At 40.2% G+C, this 24,430-nt stretch overlaps 1 protein-coding gene across 3 annotated transcripts in view; it reads left to right on the forward strand.

Annotated features, from left to right (window-relative positions):
- The window catches only part of ITSN1 (intersectin 1), a 174,132-nt gene that overhangs the window by 129,017 nt on the left and 20,685 nt on the right, over positions 1–24,430 (forward strand). For 2 of the 3 annotated variants that reach the window (XM_025206535.1, XM_014520847.2), the window contains 5 exons: positions 664–709; positions 3,034–3,155; positions 7,485–7,602; positions 12,002–12,193; positions 12,509–14,050. In XM_025206535.1, the coding sequence (XP_025062320.1) occupies positions 664–709; positions 3,034–3,155; positions 7,485–7,602; positions 12,002–12,193; positions 12,509–12,510 (480 nt within the window). In that variant the 3' untranslated portion in view covers positions 12,511–14,050. Of the gene's footprint in view, positions 1–663; positions 710–3,033; positions 3,156–7,484; positions 7,603–12,001; positions 12,194–12,508; positions 14,051–24,430 lie in introns of those variants that run through there. The other variant, XM_025206536.1, reaches the window with a different exon arrangement.

Genomic DNA, 24,430 nt, shown 5'->3' on the forward strand with positions numbered 1-24,430 from the left:
TGGTTAATAATCAGCCATCGGCATCGGCCAAGAAAATCTTTATTGGTGCACCCCTACTGATTTCTTTCTATGGTTAATTGGCAGCCTCTGTGAAAGGGAAGAGAGTAGTGGATGTGATATACCTTGACCCATAACTCGTCTTAGATAATGAAAGACTTCTTTGGGTATGATGATTTACCTCTGGAAGAAGTTTCAGAACTGGGATAAGAGCAATACAAAAGTGGTTGTTTCTAACTTGTTCCTTGGACCTATTTTAAGATCTCAGTTATTGCTACTCTTTCAAAACAGTTTGAAATATACACTCCAGAGATTTTTGCAATTGCAGTTAAAAAGCTACATAATTTGAGAAACATTGGTATTTGCAATCCATGAGGGCAGGAAGGATATGTCTGTGTTTGGGAGGGGGGAGGTGTTATAGATGCCCACAAAATTTACCATATCAAATCAGCTATTTTCATGATGTGCCTTTTTTAATCCACACTTACTGTTATAGATGGATGGATTGTTGTTAGAGATGCTGAGAATTATTGAGGATAGAGTCTGGTTGAGAGAGTTGCTAATTATTCAGATCCTTGTTTTGCAAAATACTGTCCCCAAATCATTTATTATACCATAGCAATAAATATATGAATGTATACAAATCATATTTTTCCCTCTTTTAAGGTCCCTGGAACTGCTGGAAAGACCGGAAGTTTAGGAAAGAAACCTGGTGAGTTATTGAATATGGCACCATTTTTGTTTTTAAATGGTATTATTTGCTTCTTAAATAGATTTTAAATTTCCCTTGTAAGTATTTAGTGAGTTCATGCTGGTTTTTCTCTCTGTGTTGCTACCTTTAGTCATTTACATTCTTGAGACTGTTGCCCGCTATTTTAGGATTTTGTAAAGTTTCACCATTGTACTTTTTAAATGGTCATGGTTTCAGAAATACAGTTGTCTGAAGTGAATGCACACTTGCAGATTGATGGTAATAGCAGATCCCTAGCTGAAATTCACTCCCTGTCTAGGTTATGGCTGCCTTCCTGGGGTACTGTACAGCTTGCTTCAAAGTATGCCACAGAGCTGAGGGGTGGCCCTGCATATTTCTAAGCACGGAGGTGTCAGCAGTTTTTTTTGTAGTTTACCTCTAACTGCCCACCCAAGAGGAAGTAAAAAAATTTGGTGAGGTGGTTGGGGTGTTTTCACTACTTACTCTAAATAGAGGAGCAGCAGAAAGACTGGGTATTCTTAGCAGAAACTGTTAATGGGTGGGGGAATAGAAATAGCTGCTTCCTGAATTTGCAGAAGCAATGCAAGAGCTGAAGGAGAAATGATGTGAAGGAGTTTATTCAGAGAAGGATGTTGTGCCCTTGTACTATATAGGTGCACTACTGGCACAAAATATTGGAATTTTTCTCATATGTCCAACATTTAGTAATCATAAAGAATACATTCTGAATGTTATAAAGCTATTTCTTTATTTTCTGAAAACATTCTGTGAAGAGCTTTAACTTCCTGCTTCTCCATGCAGTAGCTGAATGTTGAGCTTCACAGAGTGAAGCCAACAGCCATTGGCTATTCTCTTCCTAGGACTCTTTTGCCTATTGCCATTTTCCAACTGACTAAAAAAAAAATGTTTCTTGCACCCTGCTGTTTTCACGTCTCATAAGCTGTGCCTGGAGACCACCTGCAGCCCTGAAGTCTTCCCCTTTTCATCAATCAACCTCTCCCTTTGGACTCTATGCCTTTCCAGCTGCCCTTGCCCTCCTCCCTAGCAGCCTCTCGCTTTTATCCTCTCTCCTTTCTATTTAAATATGCCATTGTTCCCCACAATCTCAAGTCCTTGCTGTCAGTCTCTCTCTTCATTCTGAATATCTTGTTTTACTCATTTTGAATACTTCCCCTTTTGATTCTCTGCCCCCACCCCTGCCCATTCCTCCCCGCCCTGTATTTCTATAATACATTGTCTCCGCTTTAAGTTTCTACTAAACTCTTGCTGGTCAGAAACACATGCTCTCTCTTTTATTCTTTGTGTGTCAGTTTATTTGCTAACTTCAAAACCTCTCTTCTGCCTGCATGACACCTCTTACGATTTTTCCTTTTTTTTCTGTAACTACTTTGCTCCTTTTCCCTAAATTCTCAGCCCCCAGTCTTCCTGTCTCCCCACACTGCCCCAGTAAAATGTCATTCACATTCATAGCTTCCCTAATTCTCAGTTCTGTATCATTGGTTCTTAGACATGCCTCTCTACCATTGGTCACCTCCTGCTGTTTTATGCAGAAACACATCTGCAAATGTGTGGGTATGACCTCTCCTGTGGAGTCTCCCATTTCTGGTGTGTTAGAAAAGTTAAACCTTTCCAAGACTGACTGTTCCGTGCAGAAGTGGCTATCTGTGCAAACAACATGCAGACAAGGCTATCAAGAATTGTTAAATTATATATTAAATACCTGCTTCCTCATAAATCCTGCCTCTTCCCTTCCAAAATGTTCATTTCCTGTCTACTTCCCATTAGAACCTTTTTCATGCATTGCTTATTTCACATCTTTACTATTGCAACCCTTCCATTGTGGCTTTTCCAAAATGTCCTTATTCCTTTGTGAAGTTTGTCCAAATTAGTGTCATAAAAATATTCCTTGCAAAATGCAATGGTTGTGTTTAACATTTCCCTGCCTTTCATTGCTGTCTTATTACCACCCTAACTGGCTTAAAGCTCTGTCTTTGTTCTTGTCATCAACACTCTCTGAAACCTCTATCCCCTGTCTATCTCTCTCATGTCCACAATGTTCTTTTGGGACTATTCAACTATTCCTGTTGTTTTGTTAAGTTGTTGGGAATGCTTTGGAGCAGGATCTTTGACTTTTGTGCCTCCACAGACTTGAATAGTAGAAACTAAAGTAAAAAATAAAAAACAATCTGATGACAAAAAGTATATAATGGACCTACTGGTCTAATGCCACATGACACAGTAAATATTGCATAATAACTTAGGATATGGTTCCATGGTTTCAGGTTAGGAGTAAATGGCAGATTTTCTTTCTCTCAAATTAACAGAAATTGCCCAGGTTATTGCCTCTTACACAGCAACGGGTCCTGAACAACTTACCCTTGCTCCTGGTCAACTTATTCTCATCAGAAAAAAGAATCCAGGTGGATGGTGGGAAGGAGAACTTCAGGTTAGTGACTTCTTTTGGTTTTATGAAATTGTTTATCCAAATCTTCTAATGTATTCATCCTTCTGAAGTATAAAATGTCATTACTAATTGTTCATCTGAGATATTACAAGTTAACTTATTTACAAAAATACACATTCACACATTGGCTCTTATGAAAATATATCACCAGAGGTAAAAGCAAGGCCTTTTGCTATACTGTAGGTCGTTGGCTCCCTACCTCAGGTTGCGACCCAAATCAGGGTTGCTGGAGGTCCGCCGCTCGCTCCACTCCTCCCCTCCCACCTGCAGGGCTCTCACCGCCGCTGCCTGCCATGATCCCGGCCTGGCCCAGGCTCTGCTGGCACCGCCGGGCATAAGTAAGTCAGCAGCAGGGGTCACGACCAGGATTTAGGGTCGTGGCAAAAAAAGGTTGGGAGCCACTGCAATAGGTGCAAGATGCAAAAGAAAGATGCAAGATGCAAAAAGAGATTTTTTTTTTTAAGTCAAATCTGTTTTTTCAGATAGTCTTGCTCAGTTTCCTTTGGTCTGGATGGGCATTCTAAACTTTTCTTTTCTTTCTTCCATTGGGAAAATTAGTCGGTCTCCAGTCCAGTAGTTAGGGTAAGGTTCACAAATGTGTGGTAATACAGAGCATTCCAGTGCCTAGGAGTGTGACGACCAAATTTGGGAATGGAATTCATAAACCCAAGTTGGGTGCCTAAAAACATGCCTTCACTACAGACTGGTTGTGTCAGGCAGTGGCACCCTCAAATATACTGTACTGCTCTGAGCTACCTCCTGAACCAGAAGCAGTGTAACCATTTTCCCATAGCTCTGCTGAGTGACAGGGCTAATTAGCTCACCTGTGGCCAAGTTTTGATGTGGCCAAGTATCTCCGCACCCACCCAAGTTCACAGGTCAGGAAGTTCATAACTAAATCTTCCACCTTTCAGGAAAATGCTCTAGTCACCATCTAGCTACAAGCTAGTCTGGGAATGAGCACTGTCCATTCAAATCTGGCTGTGCAGATAGGTGTGAAAGATTCATGAGCCCAAAGAAAGACAAGAAAGAAGATGACTTTCTAGCACAGTTGAGGAAGACATACCTGTGGAAGTGGGGAGTCCTCAGGGTTTGATCCCTGTTCCCAGTGCTGTTTATGCATTTTTACCCAAGCATACTTTAATGCAAAATACATCAGCAGTCCCTGGAGCAGGGACCAAAACTCACACTTTGAATGGAAGTGCCAGCGAATGCTGAGTTCAGTGCTTCCAGTGTGTATTAGACATGCTTGGAGTGTGCCTCTACTGTATTGGGCCCTTTGGGGGGATGTAGTCACAATGATGTGTAGTCTATGAATCCAAAAGACCTTAATCCATGAGAGAGGAGTAGACACACTGCTGAACTGTAGATGCCTATGTAGGTTTTCTGACACAAACAGGCACCTGGGGAGTCTCAGGAGCCCAAGGCAGTTTGGCAGGGTTTCTGTGAATAGTTCCTTAGGTGGAAGCAAATGTCCAGAGTCCCATTTTAGACAACAAAGTTCTTTTGTGAATCTTGTCTTTAATTTCTTCCATCTGTCCTTTCTTCACCATTAATCTCCTCAGTAAGTAAATCAAGAGCTAGCAGACCACGTAATATAGAATGACTCTCTGACGTGCAATGTTGGCGTAGTTTTATCCATCACGTGTATTTCTTATATTCTAAACACTAATAGTTTAAGCCATTGAAGAGCAATCTACTATTGCAGCAGTTACAAATCTCTGAAACAGATGATTGATGCATCTGGCTTTAGGAAGAAGAGGAACAGTTTCAAATGCATCGCTCATTGCTCCATTGGACTTGGACCAAAAATTAAGCATGATTAAGCCATCTTTTTAAAGGAAAAAATGCAAGCAAACTGTAATTAGAAATAGATCTTATAATTTCAATCTAAAAGAAAACTCAAGAGACTATATCCTATATTTATTTTTAAAAGAATCTTCACAGCTGGCTTTAGAAGTATCTGTCACTATTTCAGGTTTTTCACTTAATGAATGGGACTGTCTCTCAGTGGGGACTATCATTTTAATGAGCCTTCCCAGCATGAGCGCAGTTTAATGCAAGAGAAGCGAAAATGAGTTAGTGCTATCAAAAGAAAGTATTCAATGTTAGAAAAATGTTGAAGTTATTTAAAAATAATTAAATATCCTTAATAAAATATTGCTAAAATAAGCAAGTATATGTAAAGAGGTCTCTGAAACTTTGTCTCAGTGAATCTTAGTACAAAGCTAACATCTCAAGGTGAAGCATGTTTGTGGTGAAGGTATCACCCAGAATAGCAAAATTACATTATTTCTGTTGTTCACCCATTCGAAATAATTTAAATCTAAATATTTTCCCCTGCAAAACGCATTATCAGGTTCAGTCACTGTGTATTTTCAGTAGCTTGGTATGTCACTCTTATTTTATAACTTAAAAAATGCAACCTAAGTGTATTGCTTCTAATTAAAAATTGTCCTAAAAGTACAGAACAAACAAGAACAATCACAGTCATTAGCTGAGAGGCTGAGTAAGTATTGAAACAAACATTTGATCACTACTGTGTGCAGACAAAAGAAAGCAAACAGTGTAGAACTGATATGCAAGTAAAGAGAGGTATTGGTCTGAAGTCAGGCAGAAGGCAGGGCAGGGTGGCTTGCCCTACCTCAATATGCAAGTATCCAGTATGAAACATTACATTGTGTTAGGCTTAAAGAAGTCTTAAAGAACTACTTACAAATTAATAACAGACTTCAGATCAAATTTAAAAAGAAGCTGGATTGAGTAGGTGATAAAGATGTAATACTGCATAGATGGCTGCTTTTATAGAATGCACTAGATTTTCTATTTCTTATATGCTTTTAGCAGAAAACTTTGGTATATTGGAAAGTTTTTTATCCAGCTAAGAAAAACAAGTATTTTGGAACCCCCCCCCGCCAAAAACAGTTATACTAAGCAGCTGTCAATATGACAGTGGGTTTCAGAAAGGTTTAGAATTAGAAAAAACTTTTATGTTCAGACTCCTCCTTCATTTCCTTCAGTATCAAGAGCTGCTTTGATAAAATAACACAGCTATTTATAGATGCTACAAAAACAATGGGTCTGTCATACTGAATCAGATCAGACCCATGGGCTGTCTGATCCCTCATCCTGACTGTAGCCAATTCCAGATGTTTGGGGAAGGTGTGAGAACATTGCGGTAGGCAGATGTGTAATCTGCCCCAGTGTTAAGTTTTGTCCTAGTCTCCAGTTTTAAACTAGGGTAAACCAAGAACTATAGGATTTAGTTATTTTGCTTGCATTAATAACTCTGAATATTCTGGATATCTATATACCATTCCACTTCTTTTTTTGAATCGTACTAGGATGCTTTTGTTTTATAAACACCCAATTTTGATATCTGAACTAAAACATCGAACACTTCTTCTGTCTCAGCACTGGTCAAAATTTTGGAGAAATCAGTAAATCTTCATGCATCACATGTTTCTAATGCTGTATCTGGAGTTTGTTAGCTCAGTAGTGTTCAAATGCCTGGCCCCACAAGCCAGATGAGTGGCTCAGGGTAGATCCAGTGCAGGGTCGGAGGTGGACTGCAAGAAGGACATGGACTGTTTGCAAAGAGTCCAGTGCAGGGCAGCAAAAATGATCGGAGGTCTGGGAAGCATGACTTATGAGGAAAGGCTGAGAGAACTAGGGTTATTTATCCTAGAAAAAAGAAGACTGAGGGAGGTCCGGGTATTTGATAACAGTCTTTCATTCCTGAAGTGTGATTATGGAGATAAGGGAGATGGACTTTTCTTTATAGCTATAGGAGACAGGGATAAGAACAATGTCCTCAAGCTGCTGCAGGGAAAATTAGGTTGGGGATTAGGAGGAACTTTCTGACTGAAGTCAAGCATTGGAACAGGCTACCTGAAGAAAATGTAGAATCTCCATCCTTCGAAACTTTCAAAAGCAGGTTGGATAGACACTTGGCTGGGATGGTTTAGTCAGGAATGGTCCCGTCTTGAGCAGGGGGCTGGATTAGATGACCTTATAAGATCCCTTCCGGCCCAACTTCCTATGATTTTATGGGGAAATCAATGTTTCCTAAATAGAAAAAGAACAAATTAGTAGCAAAAAAAAAAAAAAAAAATGTTGAGAATCTGAAAGATTGCTTCTCACAGCGGAAGGTCAAATACTATTACATTTTGAATACAAAATTAGGTGGTTTTTTTCTTTAAAAAATAATTTGGTCTGTTTTGAAGGAGTCAATGTACCTTCAAACAATAATTCAAATGTACGCTGAGTTCACATGTGTAAATAATCTTAAAAGAATTATTTTTTTACTAGGCACGAGGGAAAAAGCGACAGATAGGATGGTTTCCTGCTAACTATGTAAAACTTTTAAGCCCCGGTACCAGTAAAACTACACCAACCGAGCCACCTAAATCAACAACATTACCTTCAGGTGAGTAATGTGGCAGTGTCCTCAAAATGTGTTTGTGTACCTTGTATAGGTGAGAACTGAATGTTTCTAGAGAATTAACGGCCATTATAACAGTTGCTTGGATTTCAGGGTTCCCTTTCAAAATATTTTGATTGTTAATTTGTTCATTTGGAATATGGCTTCTCATTTCTATCTTTGATCATATGATGGTGTAGGGAGAGAGGGCCAGTTGAGTTAACATTGAATATGTCTGACTATCTTGTTTCAAGACTAGAAAAGGATGTATGACTAGTAACCAAAGAAGGGAATGAGTGGTACATTATAGACCCAGCACAAGCAGTAATAAACCATACTTTCAAATGCGTGGCAGGGCCAGATCTAGGATTAAAAAGAAAGTCCATTTTTCATGACCCTTCAGTCCTTATCTCTTCAGTCTGTTATCTCACAACTAAGCTTTACATTCTGGATGATAAGTTTTCAAATTAACCATGAATAAAAAATGTGGAAATATACACTGATCCTGAGCATGACTTCTGTCTTGGTTTTCTGCTTTCCAGTATCTAAGGAAAAATAGTCATAAGGTTCAAATGCCAGAGTACCCAGATTATGAAATTATAATGGAATACTGAGGTACTCACAATTCAGATCTAGCCCCAGTAAGCCATGGTTGAAAGATATCATCCAATGTATTCAGCAACCCAAGTTAAAAAGGACAAAATAAGTCTTATTTCAGTTCATGGTGTAAGCGAGTGACTGAATCAGAGAAGCCAGTGTCCCAGATGGCGCTGGTTGGCTCCCTTATTGGTAGGTTTACGGGAGAAGCAAAAGATCGACTAGACTGAAGGTTGTACTCCCTCTCACTGCTGTTGGCAGCATGGAGGTGATAGGTTTTTTTTGTATTGCAGGACTGACAGTCTGGTACCTTTGTTAAGCACTAAGAAATCTTTTATGCAAAACAGGATATTATTTTCCTTATGTTATCCACATCATAAACAGAATTGTAACACTTCTTCAAATCAGAAGAAGCTGTTTCTCTTCCCTTTTGTATTACTGGTGACCTCTTTATCATGTGGCCTGACTAGTAGATGAGCATTTAAGAGGTGTCTTCAAAGGAGGAAGTCTGAGGTATGGGGTAGTAGAACAAAATGTAAAGGTTTTCTGTGTAAAGGAGTAATATATGTATGTGGGGAATAAGCTGTATATTGGGGAAAATATCCACAGAGTAGAGAAGTAGCTGGGGGTAGTAAATGAAAGAGAGGATGGGACAGAGGGTCTTATAAATTACTGTAAGAGCATCATGTCTAGAGTTTGAAGGGAAAGAACAATTAGAGGCTGGTAACATTAAATGATTTTCTTGTAACTGCATTTTATTTCTGCTTCTGCTGCCCCCCTATTTTTCTATGTTATATTTTTTTTCCTGGTTTTGTCAATGCAGACGTCATGATTTTGGACAGCATTTTAAAGTCTCCTGCATGGATTTTTCTGCCTGTTGGTACCTGGAGGTTCTCTCCATTTCCCACTGCTCCTTTCCAAACCTATCAAGAGCTCTGCTTTTTTCTAACATTAGGGCAAGAATAGGACTTTCCCTTTAAAGCTTGTCAGTTCCATTCCCATACTGCTAAAAGTAAGAATCTTCTTTCCAGCCATCCCCTTATTTAAATAATTGCATGTTGTTTTCATAGTGTGTGTGGCTTGTGCTGATCTGGAGAGAATTACAGAAGAATGTGGATTCTGATTCAAACTGACATATCAGATATATCATAGAGAACCACCGAGCCCACAGAAGGCTTTTTAACAGCAGCTGTGGTTAGAACAGGTTCATTCCTTTTTCATAGTTCTCCATTGCTTTTGGAGCTGTCACAGCCAGGAATGTGATCACAGTTGGGTGCATTCTGATGGGCATCCTGGATGGGGTTAGGGTGTATTCAGAGCTCCATTAACAAACTTCAGAGTGGTGTCATAGGATCAACTAGCATCAGTCCTCTACCGTCCATCAAGGATTGCTCTTTTGCTTAAGGATTCACATTAGCTGCTGTAGCTGATGAAGGGATTGAGGGTCCGATCCAAGCCCATGTTTTATAGGATAGTTTAGAATCCCAGTGGATGCTCTTTCTCTAAATTCTGGCAATACTGATTGACGACACCAGGTTTCAATATGCCTAAAATAAAATAAGACTAATTTTTTCCAGATGGAGATGAATGATGTAAATGAAGGAACTATCACACATTAACTTTTAAAATAGGTATGGCGTGGCTTATGTAGCTAAATATTTTTTTCCTTTATTTACCATTTATAATATATTGTTAATCTGTTCCAAGACACTCATGAGAATTTTGTTAGCTCAGTTTTACAAATCCTTGAAGCAGAGTGTAAGGCTCCAGTTCTAATGCGGTTTCTCTACTATTTTCAATGCTGAGCTACTTAAGAGTAGATGTGCTGTACGTCATGAACGTCTTAAAAGCATGCTTGTTAACCTTGGCTAGGCAAACCAAACTCAGATTTTGTTTAGGTGAATACAACTTCAGTTGGGACACACAGGCTAAGTGCAGACAGTGAAAAAGCCTGAGGCTGAATCGATTCAGTCTTTGCAGGTTAGTCTAAACTGCAGAGATTAAATTGAAACAAAAGTGAACAGACATTCACAAAATGCAGCCACATGCCTGCAGTGAGTGACTCAGGCCAGAAGCCGGGGAGCACTAGAGCATGGCTCTCTGGCACGTCCAGTATGGGCTGTGTGTTTGCTTCCTATTCTTACTGCCCCCAAGATTTCTGGGATTTGTAGTACAAAATCGCAGCAGCAGGACTCTGCAGTGTTGCTCATTATTTCCACTTCCTGCTTCCAGGTGCTTCTGGGAATTGTAGTCCACAGTCACAGCCAGCACTAAGTTTGAGTGGGGGAAGGGGTGTTTAATACCCCTTCCTGGCCCTATACCCCAGCTGGGGTTTGCTTGGGGGGGCAGTCCCACCCCACTTGCAGACTGGGCTGCATACCCAGCCAGGCTTGCCCCCCTCCACCCCAGTCAGCCAGCTCACACTGCTATAGCTAGGGAGCAGAGGGGCAGAGCCAGTCCTGCTCTCTGGAGCAGACAGCCCAGTCCAGGGCTGCAAAGCATGCTGAGATGCTGGGGGACTGAGATTTAATTTGAACCAGGACTGGGTTTGGGTCAGAAGTTTCATAACCAGCTTGACCCAAATCAGTTAAGTCTGATACCACATTCAACATCTTTAACCAGTTTCAGCCATTTTGAAACTGGTTTATGTGCACTGAGTTTCTGTTCTGCTACAGGTTTAAACCAGTTTCTGATGACTTGAACCAGCTTATGTGTAACTTCTGTCCCTAGCCATAATGACCAATGACAGATTACCTTTTTCCGTTTGCAAGGATCTAAATGCTATATCTATAATATATCAATTTTTTGCTGAAATATGTGCATCATTTCCACACTGTAAGAATGGAAAATAGCTTAAAAACATCTGATTTTCATTAAGAGTAAAAGGCAAAGAAATAACTAAAAAGTTATAAAATCATTTGAAAAATGTAAATACCCAAAACAGAGAGGAGCTATTTAGAACTGTCCAAATGAGTACTGGATTGAAATTAAGGCTGAATATCATAGATGTTTTCTGACAGCAAGATCGGGCAATGTACCAAAATCCCATTGCTTGGAACACAGATCACAAGAGAAAAAAAGAGAGAGGCTTTTATTTTTTGCTAACAACATAGCCCTGCCTGACTCATAGAATGAGGGAGGAAAGCTAGAAAACTGGCCAATTGTAACTGCACAAAGCCCACTGTGATCTAATAGCTGCTCAGATATAACGAGCTTCATGATAAGAGAATAATAATACTTACTGGAGGCAGCAATCCTGCAGTGGCACAAGGATGGGTTGAATGACTTATTTTTTTCTCCTTTCTGATTTTTCATATTGAAAACATCTCCGTGGGCCTTAATGCTTCAAGAATATATGATAGAGCCGAGGTGAGATGGAGGTTTTCTCCCCCTTCATGACAGGGTATTTCAAAAAAGAGCCTGTATGGTAGAAGTGGAGCTTAGAAATCAAATGCCTACAGTTATACGTGAGCTGACCAGTTCTAACCGAAAAAGTAGGCATCTTAAAACTAGAGATCCAAAATGTGTGGGATTTTGCCCCCATAAAAAAAAAACAGTACATCTTTTGTGAATGAAATAAATATAAAACTGGAAAGAAATGGCTGTAGAAAGCTAGTATTGAATCTGAAAGTAATTTGAGTTTCTGAAAGGGACCTTGAAGTTTTAGGCCATCTCTTTTTTTTAGTATTTTCTGAAAGAAGAATTATTGCACAAGGCAATTACAGCAACCTAAACTGACTACTTACAGATAATTTTATATTTTACTATAATGTTGCCAGTGCCACAGATCTGTTCATTTATCTTACAGTGTGCCAAGTAATTGGCATGTATGACTACACTGCACAGAACGATGATGAACTGGCATTCAATAAAGGCCAGATCATAAACGTCCTTAACAAGGAAGACCCAGACTGGTGGAAAGGAGAAGTGAATGGACAAGTGGGTCTCTTCCCCTCCAACTATGTGAAGCTGACAACAGATATGGACCCCAGCCAGCAATGTAAGTGTCCCTGCTTACTCTCTTACCGTTACTGCTTATGTAGTATCTTAAAAAGAAACATGCAGCATTGCTGTGATTCTGCTGTGGTTTGCAGAACTCAAAGCTTCGCCACTGCTGCACTTGCCAGTCTCTTTGAAGACCTTCTGTAATGCAAACCTTATTTTGTGTTTGTTTATTTTTAGTTCCATTCCCTTTGTGGCATGTTCCCTTTTATCATTTTTGCACCATGCTGTTTACATGCCTGACTCATTTTCCTAGCTTGAATTTTGCTCATTGTTTTGTTTTGCTTATGTGTTGTTTTCCTCCTTTTTCTAGGAATCATATGTTGTCCATCCCCCACTCAGGCTTGAAAGTCCTCAAAGAGACCCACTATCCCATATCACTGCCCAGAGGGATGATGGGAGATGCAGCCTTGATCATGTGGCTTCCAGCATGATCATCTACTGCCTTCTGAGTAGAAGAACACACTGCAGAGCAGTTTACCTCATTTTACATTAGTTGCATGTAATCACAATGTTTGAGTTAATTATCTACAGATATAGAAGCAAAATTACAAAAAAAAAAAAAAAAAAATTACACAGGATAGTGGGTCCTTTTGTGGCTTTCATAGTTACCGAACTAATTTTTCCACCTTTGCACAGGTGCTTTCAATAGTTTTAAAATTATTTTTAAATGTATATTTTAGCCTTTTAAAGGAAAAGTATAAATTAAGTTTCTTCATTGCAATTTTGTTCTTGCAAAAAGACCCACTATCAAGGAATGCTGCATGTGCTATTAAAATTGTTCCAAATGTCCATAAATCTGAGACTTTATGTATCTTTTTATTGTCCACTTGTCTGGTGTTGTCAATATGTCTTGTTTTCTTTTTTTCTCCTATAAACAAAACAACAGAAGGAAATAGATCAGTTTTTAAAGAACTTAAAATGTGCCCAATGACAGAAAAGGTCTTTTGTACCTTGTAGTTCTTATATTGTATGTATCAGGTGTTCCTAGTTGAGTGTGTAATTCATTGTGGACAGAAGAAATTAACTTCCTTCCAATGCGACAGATGCTATCCTTGCATAGTGTTGTTAGCCTTACTACATTACATTTTATTTTGCAGTTACATGTAGCTACAAATAATAAGAAAACATTTGTTTTGTGTTTGTCTCAGATTTGTTTGGGTTTCTTTTTTGTTGTTGTTGTTTTGCATTTTCATATCAGAAATCAGTAGGATACTACATTGATGTGGTATGTGAGAGAGAATTAACCTGATTTTTTTTCAACCTGTTAGATGAAGTTTTATTACCATTTTTACTTTTTGCGACTATGGAACAACATTTTATGAACAAGTAATTATCCTGACAAGAAAGAATGTATAGAAATATGTCCCTGCAATTAATTTCCAATGTTTACATTTTTTTAACTAGACTGTGGAATTTATACAAATTAATATTAAATGGAGCTTACAGTCAAGTTTATGTAGTAAATGTGCTGTAGCCTACGCCATGTTTGTCTTTCAAATATTAGTTACAAGCTCTTGAAATACCAGGTGCTCTTGGCACAGAAAATCTCCCCATGCCTCAAGCACAATATAGCAGTTTACTAATTACTTTAACATTTATAGTTGTGTTCTGTTTATGTATTCCTTTTATTCCTAAAATTCATTCTGGCGGTGTTGTAGAGTTCCTTTTCTCCATTCATGTGGTGCAAAGAACAAGTGAAGCTCCTTATTCAATTGCACTTCAGTATTTTCATTGATATGAATGTAAAATATATAAATATATAAAACCTGCAGCTTTAACAACTGTAATACAGCCTTTACAATTAGTTACATGTATAGATAATTAAATTCTTCATATAAAAGCTAGATGAAAACGTGTTGTCTTGTTGCTGTGTACAAACAGAATTCACCAGGTGGCATTTGCGCATGTGACAAATTCATTGTACAAAATAGTCTGAAGCCCTGCTTTAGATACAGAAGATGATTAGTATTGTTTCACTGAGATTGTTCATAATTGATCACAACTTCTCAAGCCTGGTTCTTGACTTTCAGTGCTTGCTAAATATTAAACTGAAATCACTTGGTATGATTTCTCTACACTGTTATCATAAATCTCACATTGACTTACAAACCTACTTTTAAGATAACTTCTGGCATAACATTTTTGAATGCTACACATCTTTTTTCTAGGAATATATTCAGAACTATACAGTATGTCCTTCCATGCTCTGTCATGCTCTGTCAGCATCACTACTTAGGGCACAAGTGTCAAACATACAGCCCATGGGCCAGATTGACCTGTGGAACTATAGCATCCAGCCTACTGGTAGTCTGATGAGCTACTGGAAGTGCACTGTCCCTCCCAGATGGTCAGCAGTGTCAGAGGTGTGCAGCAGCGTGGGTCTGGGGACATGTGGCTGCTTGAAGCCATGTTTATGCAGCACAGAGCCAGGAGCATGCAGTAGCTCTGAGCTCTGACTGAATGTGGCTGCAGACCCCCAGCTCTGTGCCACTGTGTGGCCAGAACTCCGCACCGCTGCACGCCCTGGCTCCTTGAGGATGCATGCCCTCAGCTCCACACTGCACGAATGGAGCTCTGTGCAGCCATACATCCCCAGACCCACACTTCTGCCCAAATGAGGCCCCATGGATCTGGCCTGAGAGGAGCCCCTGCCATCTGGATCCAGCCTGGGGCCCAGGGTGAGTTTGACACGCCCTGACTTAGGGTATATATATTGCATAGTAACTCACTGAAATGCCACAAAACTTTATGCTGTTTTGAGCATAGATTTCTTGGCCAATTAATCTGAGAGCAAATCAGCTAGATTTGAGTCTTCATAATTTTCATGTTTATAATCCTGCGTTAAAATGTCATTTTAATTACAGCTTTCTTAGCATCCCCATGCTGAGCCAGTATGGTTAATGATGTTACTACTTAAACTACAAACATTTGTCCTACAGGCCCATTGGCCTATATGACTCCAGTCCAGAAACATATATTTTCTCCAAATTTTGGCAATAAATCTATTTGGATTGTTTTTCTTTTCTCTCAGGAAATAAAGGTTTAAGAGGCTGCTGGTTTCATTGTACTTTTACATACAAGAAAAAAGAACAAAAATGAAATAATAGTTTGCTGATGATCTATTTTGTAAGAAATGTTGATATGCTGATACATGATTAAAAAATCACAGTGCCTCCAAAAGTTCATGGGGTTAGTGATCCATGATCTGATGAATCTAAGTATGCTCTATAGACACATTGGTGTATAGTGTGCCAAGAAATCCTTTTGCTGAAGAGTGCTGTGTATCACTTGTCACAGCAGTAGCTTTATAAAGCAGTCCATTGTTAAGAATAATTGACTTACCAAAAAATCTCAAAGCAAAGACTGAAGTGTCCTGAACAAGACCTTCAAGTGAGCCATTGATTTCAATATTTCCAAGGGGACTGTTGCAGATTGACGTGATCGCTTTTAATCTGCTTTGTAGCAGTTATATTTCCTTTTGCAAGCAGTGTCTCAGAATGCAGTATGACACATGTCCATTGTCACCTTTCTGAAGTTTAAACTTCTGTAAACAGTAAGAACAAAATCAGAAGGAAAATAGAAGACTTTAGCATGAAAGCGTCTATATTAAAGTTAGCAAAAGAAAAGGCTTTTCAGGGCCGTGTCTCCAATCTGATTTGATTGCTTTCCTCTCTAGTAATCTATCTGAAAAGAGTGTTGGCCTCCTGAACCACACAATCTCCACAAGACAATTGATCTCTTGGTTCTGCAGAAAGGAAACCAATTCTGAAAAACATTGGCCTGCCATGGTGTCTCAGATAAAACAAGCACCACTCTTTACAAACAAGCAGAGATTTAGACCTTTTCTGGGGCCCAAGTACTTTCAGTTCCTTGTTTCTTCAGTCCCCATACCTGGAGCTGCAAAGCCAACATTAATCCTGCTCAGGCTGAAGTAACAGCTGTGTGGACACAGATTAGGGAGGATGGGCTCATCACTCAGTGAGCTTTTAATTTTATATTTAGCAACCAAAATTTAGAAAAGGGAAAATCTTGCCACTTAATCTCCAACCACATGATGCAGTGGTCAAAAATGACACACTTTTGGTATGGTAAATGCAGTCTTCCTGCCATGGTGTACCTTTACTCAGTCTCACTGGCTAGCCAAAAAAGTTGTTATTCAAAGGGCCCGCTCTGAAATGAGGTGTATAGCCCCTTTTAAGGAGTTTCCCCATCTTTCCACTTCCAGAAGAGCTTTCCCTTTTGTTAAGCTTTTGGGGAAGGACTGCTTGAGCATCCTCAGTGGAGTCCTCTGTGCCAGTTCTAGCAGTAATTATTTTCACAAAAGACCTCATCCCAGGGATAAGATTTATCTGAAGTTTGTCTTCTGACAAATATCTCCAAGGGAAATATGTCCCCTTTGAGGAGGGCTTGGTCTTTATGTTCCATTTAGTTTAGCAAGCGTTTTAATATTACCTTAAATATGCAGCAGAAGACACTAACCATGACATTGCAGATGAATGGAGTACTAAGGCAACAAGTTTTCAGAGGTTTTTTGCATCAGACTTCATACCTGAATTCTTTTGGTTTTTCTAGTCATCTTTGTCATACTTCAGAAACTCTTTAAACCAGTGATTCTCAACCAGAGAGTCCTGGAGTGCAACAATACCCTTTTCAGGATGTCATGCAGCATTAGCACCATTAGGTGTGCACATACCCGCACATGATTTACAAGATAAACCCAGAGATTTCAAGTAGGAATCCAAAGTGGCAATTAATATTCAAGCCTGTTGTGGTCTTCCTGAGTTTTTTAAAAAAATAACTCAATTTTTTTTCTGTAGTAAAAAAAATGAGATAAAAATGAGAGCTGGCTTTTTCTGAAGGGTGCTTTGAGTTTTAAAGAAGGCTGAGAATCACTGCCTTAAGTGAAAGCCACATTGTTTTGTGCAGGGCAAAAATCAAAGCCTGAAGTCCACTTGTTGGATATGATGTAACAATATAGGTTTCTAGTCACAGGACAGGAATTATTGGATGATCTCCAGGGTGAGGTTTCTTTCATCCGCTCTCCTTGCCCTTCATTCCCAACTGGTTTGTTTAAACACTGATCTTTCAGCAGTTGTATCCAAAGGCAGGAGGTAAGTCCAGTATTCACAGTCCAGTAAGTCTTTGACTTCTGCGGTTAGACTGATGAGCACTGGTTCGTGGAAGGTATGGGACTACCAGCACCTGTTCAAGCAACAGTGAGAGGATGATATCTTATTAACAAGTAAGCCAAACTAGATTGAAACCAGTGCCTGAAGCAGAAAACTCCTTATGCCTTTACCTAGCCTCTGAAAAGTCCACTTCATGTTTTCATAGTCGCATGCAACAGCATTTATTCTCAACTGCTTCTTAGAAGTTGGAGGCATGTGTGGTGAGCTCTGGGTTTTGACCTCTTTTGCAAATGGAGGAACTGATAGTTGTTTCTCCTTTGTGCATGAAACGGAAGCCAAAGAAAGAAGGTGGTGGGAAGAGATGTAGTCTAGAAAAGAAATAAAGCAACAAGTTTGTTAGTAAAATGTTTTATTTCTAAGGTTTTGGAATCTGATTATCCCAGCTCCGCTGAGGAATTGTGGGGGAGTTTCCCGAGTGGCAACCTTCTTGTTGCAGAAAATGTAAAAATTGGAATATAATTTCCTGTTTCAAAGTGAGAGTAATTTTTGAATTTCAGATAAATTACTTAGACTTAGTATATGCTGGTCAGAGGCCCACGATGGGTGATACTTGGTCCTGAATAAAGGATTGGATTTATAGCAAACTGCAGTGATGTAAACAAGGCCAAAAGCTAATGGCACTCTTCCAATTGATATTTTTTAGATGCATACTGGGGACTTTATTTCTGTCCTAACAAATTCAAGGGGTGGGGGAAAGGGAGATTCATTTTCCCTGGCTATTTTTGGAAGGGTTTAATACACTTCCTACTCTGCCTTGTGCGTAACCTTCATCCCCTAGCCTGTTACCCTGTTGAACCGAATCAGCATTTCATCCTAGTAAGATAACATTAAAAAATAAAATGTTAAGGGGCATTCTGGTTGTGAAGTGAAATGATAACTATGTGTGCTGTTGCACTTTACAGCACCATCTACACTTCAGAATAATAATGTATTGTGACTATTGTAGAAAATCACAGAATCTGCCATTTCTGTACCAGGAGTGAGAACCCTGTCTCTTGCAGGTGTTTGGTGTAATCGCAGTGGAGGGCTGTGGACTCAGTAGGGTAACTTGGGATGGGTGAGCAGGGCACCAGCCCCAGCCCCCAGCTTGGGCAGGGCCCCAGAGTCATGCTCCCAGCAGCAGAAGCAACCCCACAGCATTGCTGTTACAGCATCAGCTGGGTACACAGACATTGTGCTGCTGCTGTAGGAACAACAACTGGGGTATGTAGACCATGCTGTGGCAGGAGTAGCTGGGGACTATTTTTAGAGTCCCTGGAGCAGGTTAGACTCCCAAAGCTAGTGCTCAGCAATACCACCCCTGCTGTCCCACAGGGTTTGCTCATTATGCCTCTGTTGTTGTGCCTGTGATTTGTGTTGACAAAAAAAAGGGAGCCCAGATAATACTTTACAGGTTTGCTCTTTTAACCTGCAATTCCTGGGGCCCTCCCTCCCTCCTAACACCAAGTTTTGGTTAATTTTAGAGGGGAGCTGTGCTTTATGAATAGATCAATATACTGGCTGGTTATGAGATCATGTACCTGTGCAAGCTCTCCAGGGCGCAGACTCTATATTTTATTTGTTGATAAAGTACCTGTCACATTTTCAGCACCATATGTAAATTCATACCTGTATCAGTTTATGATGGGAGCAGTATTCTTGAATTAGACGATGGCTATTTGGTAGGGTTCGAAATACAGAGTGGGGCTCGGGGTTGGGAGGGGGGAGGGCTGAGCCACCCGCCTAAGAGTTTAGAACAGGGGTAGGCAAAATGCGACCCAGGGGCTGGATGCGGCCCACCAGGCCATTCTATCCAGCCTGTGGCACCCCTAAAAAATTTAGAAAATTAATATTTATCTGCCCTGGACTGCCTGTCATGTGGCCCTTGATGGCTTGCCAAAACTCAGTAAGTGGCCCTCTGCCCAAAATAATTGCCCACCCCGGTCTAGAACCCTCCCATAAGAGATGAGAGCCCCCCATAAGACCTCCCCATAAGAGATGAGAGCCCCCAGCCCACCCCGCAGCTTTCTACGCAGCTCAGGCGCAGTGACTCCTTCTGGCTGCCACGGCCACAGACCCCCCCACCAAGAATCAGAGTGTTATTTGAACCCTGCTATTTGGCCTACGTGTTATTTTAAAGAAGCACATTGCCACTGCTTCATACCACCTTCTGAAATTGTTTTTTTTAAAAAGCCGAGGGGCAAGACTTGCAACTTATTTAACAAAGCAGGTTGGAGCAGAAAAGAAGAGGTAGATGAAAGCATCAGAACATTTCACACCCTTTTGTTTATGTTGCTTTATATTTCTACTGGCATTCACCAAATCATGCTGTTGTAGTCCTGCCTGATGATCGGGACAAACTGATCAGGACAAAAATGTTCTTCAGGTTTCCCTCTGTTAGATTTGATTGGTATATTAGTCCTGCCTCACTATCAGAGTTCAGATAACCAGATCTGATACACAGCAGCTAGTTCAAGTTAGCACTTTTCCCATCTCACTCTCACCCCACCACCATTTTGTAGTTTTTCTTAGGATTATCTGTGCAAAATAGTCAAATACGTGTTTTAAATGGAGAGCTAGATTTTGTTTCTAAGACTTGTTGACTATAGTTGGATAGTGATTTTACCGGACCATGAAAAATGTTCTTGAAAAAACTGTGTAGGATCATAAAGGTTAGAAGGAAAGAGACTTACTGGATTATCAAAGTCCAGACCTCTTCAGCAATACCATGATATAATCTCCTAAACTGCAGTGCCAAGCATTTGTAATACAGCTGAAGTTAGCTGATAAATCAAGAAGAAAGGATATTGCGAGACAGGATTATCTTATCTAATCAGAGTGCAGGGATGCTTTAAGAGGTAGAGAGACAATCATTTTTCCCTCACTGGTGATTTGGAACAAACCTGTGAGACAATTTTGTGCTGCTTTCTGCTCCTCAAAACCAAATTTTTCCTCATCCATAGTGATCTCACCAGTGTTTGCTTGTCCCTAGCCCATGGGGGCATTACACATAAACTGATTTAAACCTGTAACAGAACAGATGTTCAGTGCACGTAAACCAGTTTGCAAAAAACCTGGTTGAATGTAGTATCAGACTTAACTGATTTTGGTCAAACCAGTTTATGCAATGTCTGTCCCAGACCCCTTGCTGGTTTAAGATAAACCAGACTCCTCCAGCATCCCAAATGCTCTCTGGGCTGGGTGGGGCTCTGTGCTCCACAGCAGGGCTGGCCCCTCCCCTCTGCTCCCTGGCTGGAGCTCTGGCAGAGACTGCAGACCCAGCAGGGTCTGCCTGGCTTCCCCTGCCTTGCTGCTCAAGCAGGAATCCCACCCCCACTCTCATCTCCCACAGCATGGACCTCAGCCCCACGGACCCTAGGCATGTGGTATGCTAGCTAATGCCAAGAGGTGTCTGTGTGTGTCTCCAATTTCACTAGGAAAGGCAGACAGAACAGTGACCACTTAGGGCATTTTGGAGCTAATCAACAGGTCAGCTGGTAAGTTGTTTAAGAAGAGTTTTAAATAATGGAGAGAGGCTATTGTTTTGCTGATGAGGTGATAAACACTGTTATCATCTCCCTGCTGGCTTGCTTGCCTGTCAGTTTGCTGCAGGTATTATAAAGAAGCAGGGAGGGAAATTGAAAAGCTCTGTATCATCAATAGATGCATGCACTTCACATCCCCCTTGCCTCAGAGTGCTAGCAGGGGGCTGGGGGCTGGCAACACTCTCGCAACCACCCCTTGAGCATCCAGCAGGGAAAAGACCTCCCTAATCAGAATGTCCTGCCAGGGCCTGGCCATGTCCCCCTCAGCTCAGCACGGTGGAAGGGAGGGCTGCTCTAGCACCCCCTGGCTTCTAGCCTGAGCCACTGGAGGCATGTGCTTCAGTCCAGAGAGAATGACTGTCCAGTTACAAACCGATTCAGCCTAGCCAGGTTAGACTAACCTGCAAAGGTTGAATCAATTCAGGTTCAGCCTTTTTGAATGTCTGTCCCTAGCCATAAGGATTCCGGAGAGTTAGCAGGCTGATTGTTTAGAGCACTCTCCAAATGTAACTAACTCATTTTGCATTAGATGCATGCACATGTGTGTATGGGAAATTTAGGCCTGCACCAAAATCTTCCTGAAGGAATTAGAACCTAGCTGCATGTTCCTTTCAACCCTGTTTTTATTCACTGCAAGGCTGTCTTTGAAAAGATAAGAGACAGAACATTTACTTTTTAAATTAAATCTGATTCTTTTTCATCTTCTAGTATCTCCAGATCAAGCAGTCTTGTCCCTATGGAGCTTTAGCAATACAGTAGCCCCCTTTCTGGTTCTAGGCATCCAGTTACCATAACCATTCTAGTTAATTATACCTACTCAGTGCATGTGCATATGTATACTTTGGTTGATATACATGAACCAATCAAAGTGCAGGGATTTGTATAATTACTATGTGGTTAGTTTCTATTCCATTCTGTGAATATACAACTCTTTCTCTTCTAATTGACTATAACAGGGGTTTTCAACCTTGCTTAGTCTAAGTACCCCCGGCAGCCAGATGCCGAGCAAGGGGGGAGGGTAGCACGTGGGAGGTGGGAATGTCACGTGGGTGGGCAGGGTTGAACGCTGCCACCTCCCAGGAGCAGGGCAAGGGCAGGATGGGGAAGCTTACTTAATTGGGGTGAGGGCAGTGGCACCCCTCTGCAGGACAGGGAAGTTCATCAGGCTAGTGTGTGGTGGTGGCGGCTGCTACGTGCGAGCTTCCCTGCCCTGCAGAGAGGCACCACTGCCCTGGCCCTGCCCTGGCCCTGCTCCTGGGAGGTGGTGGTGCTCTGTCTCTGCCTGCCCAACGCGTACCCCCTAGGACCAGTCCAAGTACCCCAGGGGGTACACATACTCCCAGTTGACAGCCCCTGAACTATAGTAATCTTTCTGATTTACTCAATTTTCTAGCTGTTGGCCAGTGCTTAAAATATAGGCTCAGCTTCTCACACTACAGCTGGAGCCCAAAGTTCCAACAAGGAAATGGAGAATAAATTCTTGAAAATCAGAGAAAACAGGACTCTCTAATTGCTAGGAGGAGGAAAATATCTCAGTGGACCCCATCTGTCATTGACCTAAGTAGGAACAGGCTTTCGCTTGTTCCGCTTCCCCTAAGCACATACCTAATGTTAAGCACGCAAGTTGTTGCACAAATGGCTACTTGTGTCCTGATAGTTAAAAACATGTTTAAGTCCCTTGCTAAATTAGGACCTTAGAAAGAAATCCTTCCCTTCATCCACAGCAGGATTTCTGTTTGTCAATGGAAGCAGCACACACTTATCCAAGGCAGTTTATGGGATCTCTTTTAGTTGGCTGAATTTATTCATAATATTATTACAGCTGCAAATGGAATTTAGACATTTATAAAAGTACTCTATACAGTCCTTGGCTTCGTTAAAAGGCTATTAAGAGTCCTTTGGGTTCACATTTAATTTTGAAAAGGAACCCAACGTTTTGTTTTTATGTCATAAGGAGACAATTCCTAATCTTTCCATACCTAAAGAGAAATCCTTTATCAGACGTGTCTTTTCCACCTATTCTTATCTGAAGTCATTTTTTCACTAGCTGTTAAGTATGCAAAAGAAGATCAATGGTTGAAGTTCAAAGTTGTCTATTTAAGGTCCCTAGGGGCAATCTGTCAAGCTATCCAGTAAAATATTATTGTCTGAAATGTTAAATGCTTCCTATAAAATGTTAAGGGTTTTAAATAACACTTCAAGGTCACCAGCACATTTAAAGAGAAAATTTACCAAGCCTTTGGAGGAAAATACTTAAGTATTTTGTTCATATTTAACCTGGTAGTCAGCAAGGAAAGAAAACTTAAAATCTGTTTATTAAACTTCTGTTTTATTGTATGTAGTAATCAAGGGACTTTTTTCAAAGCATCTATTCTTGAGTACAATTGAAACTAATAGTTTGGTATGAAGTTTGTATTATGTTATTGGTCATTTTCCACTCTTACTTTAAAATGTGTTGCTAAAACAAGAAGGTATCTCACTGAAAAAACTAGACAGTATCTGAAAGTAATATTTTTTCTGTGATTAGGCCCCCAAAAGGACCACTTTAAAGATATTACACCTACAAAGGAGGTTCCTCAGCGTATTCACATCTAATTATGTTGTTTAGATCTTCCAGCCATTTAAAAATTGTTTCTGCAAAAACACATTTTTGCTGGACTATTAATCAGTCAACAGGGAGCACAAATTGGTTAAAACTGTAGTTCATGGATCATTTAAATGTGATCCATGTAAACTTGGTTGTTGACATAGCCTAGGATCTTCCTTGTTTCTAGCTACTAAAATACCGAAAAAAATTGGTGTTAATTTTACAAGTGATAAATACCAATTAACCAATTAAGTAATCACCATAGTTGTTAAAGGGTTGATATGGATAGGAAGACCAAAATTTCACTGGATTAAATCATTTGAGAGCACTTGATCTAAAAAATAAAAATGCTGTCGTTAAAGGCAGGGCTTAGTACATTGATAGCAATAGTGTCAGTGAAAAAATGAAGAAATTAAAACAATGGCACTCCATGCAATATAGACCTGTTTAAAAATCCCAACAGAACATTTTCCTATCAGAGGATGTTTCTATAAGAATATGTTGATTTTGCCAAAATTTAATTTGGGGAAGAAAAAGGCATTTTGATAATGTCAGATATCATGTTGATAGTTTTTAAATGAAATGTTTTGCATTGTCTTTTCAAAACTTTTCATTTTGAGAAGCTTTTCAAGATAAATGAGAACAAAACAATAACCACTTATTCCCTGGGCCTGATCAGTGTTTTAGGTGTGTGGTCAGAGAAGTCAATTGAAGAACCTCTGCTGATTTCAGTGAACTTTGGATCAGGTCTCTAGAGTGTTGGATAGACAGGTTAAAAAAAATGAGGAGAAAGAAATAAAGAAAAAATGTTACTGGGCAGAATGTCTACCATAAAAAGAATGATAAAGACTAAAGCAGAATATATTCTCAGTTGTACAACACTTTGAGGGTTGAAGCTGCAGTGTGACTTGAGTGACTACTTCTTCATTCCT

Source organism: Alligator sinensis, unplaced genomic scaffold (assembly GCF_000455745.1).
Source record: "Alligator sinensis unplaced genomic scaffold, ASM45574v1 scaffold966_1, whole genome shotgun sequence".
Taxonomy (NCBI): domain Eukaryota; kingdom Metazoa; phylum Chordata; order Crocodylia; family Alligatoridae; genus Alligator; species Alligator sinensis.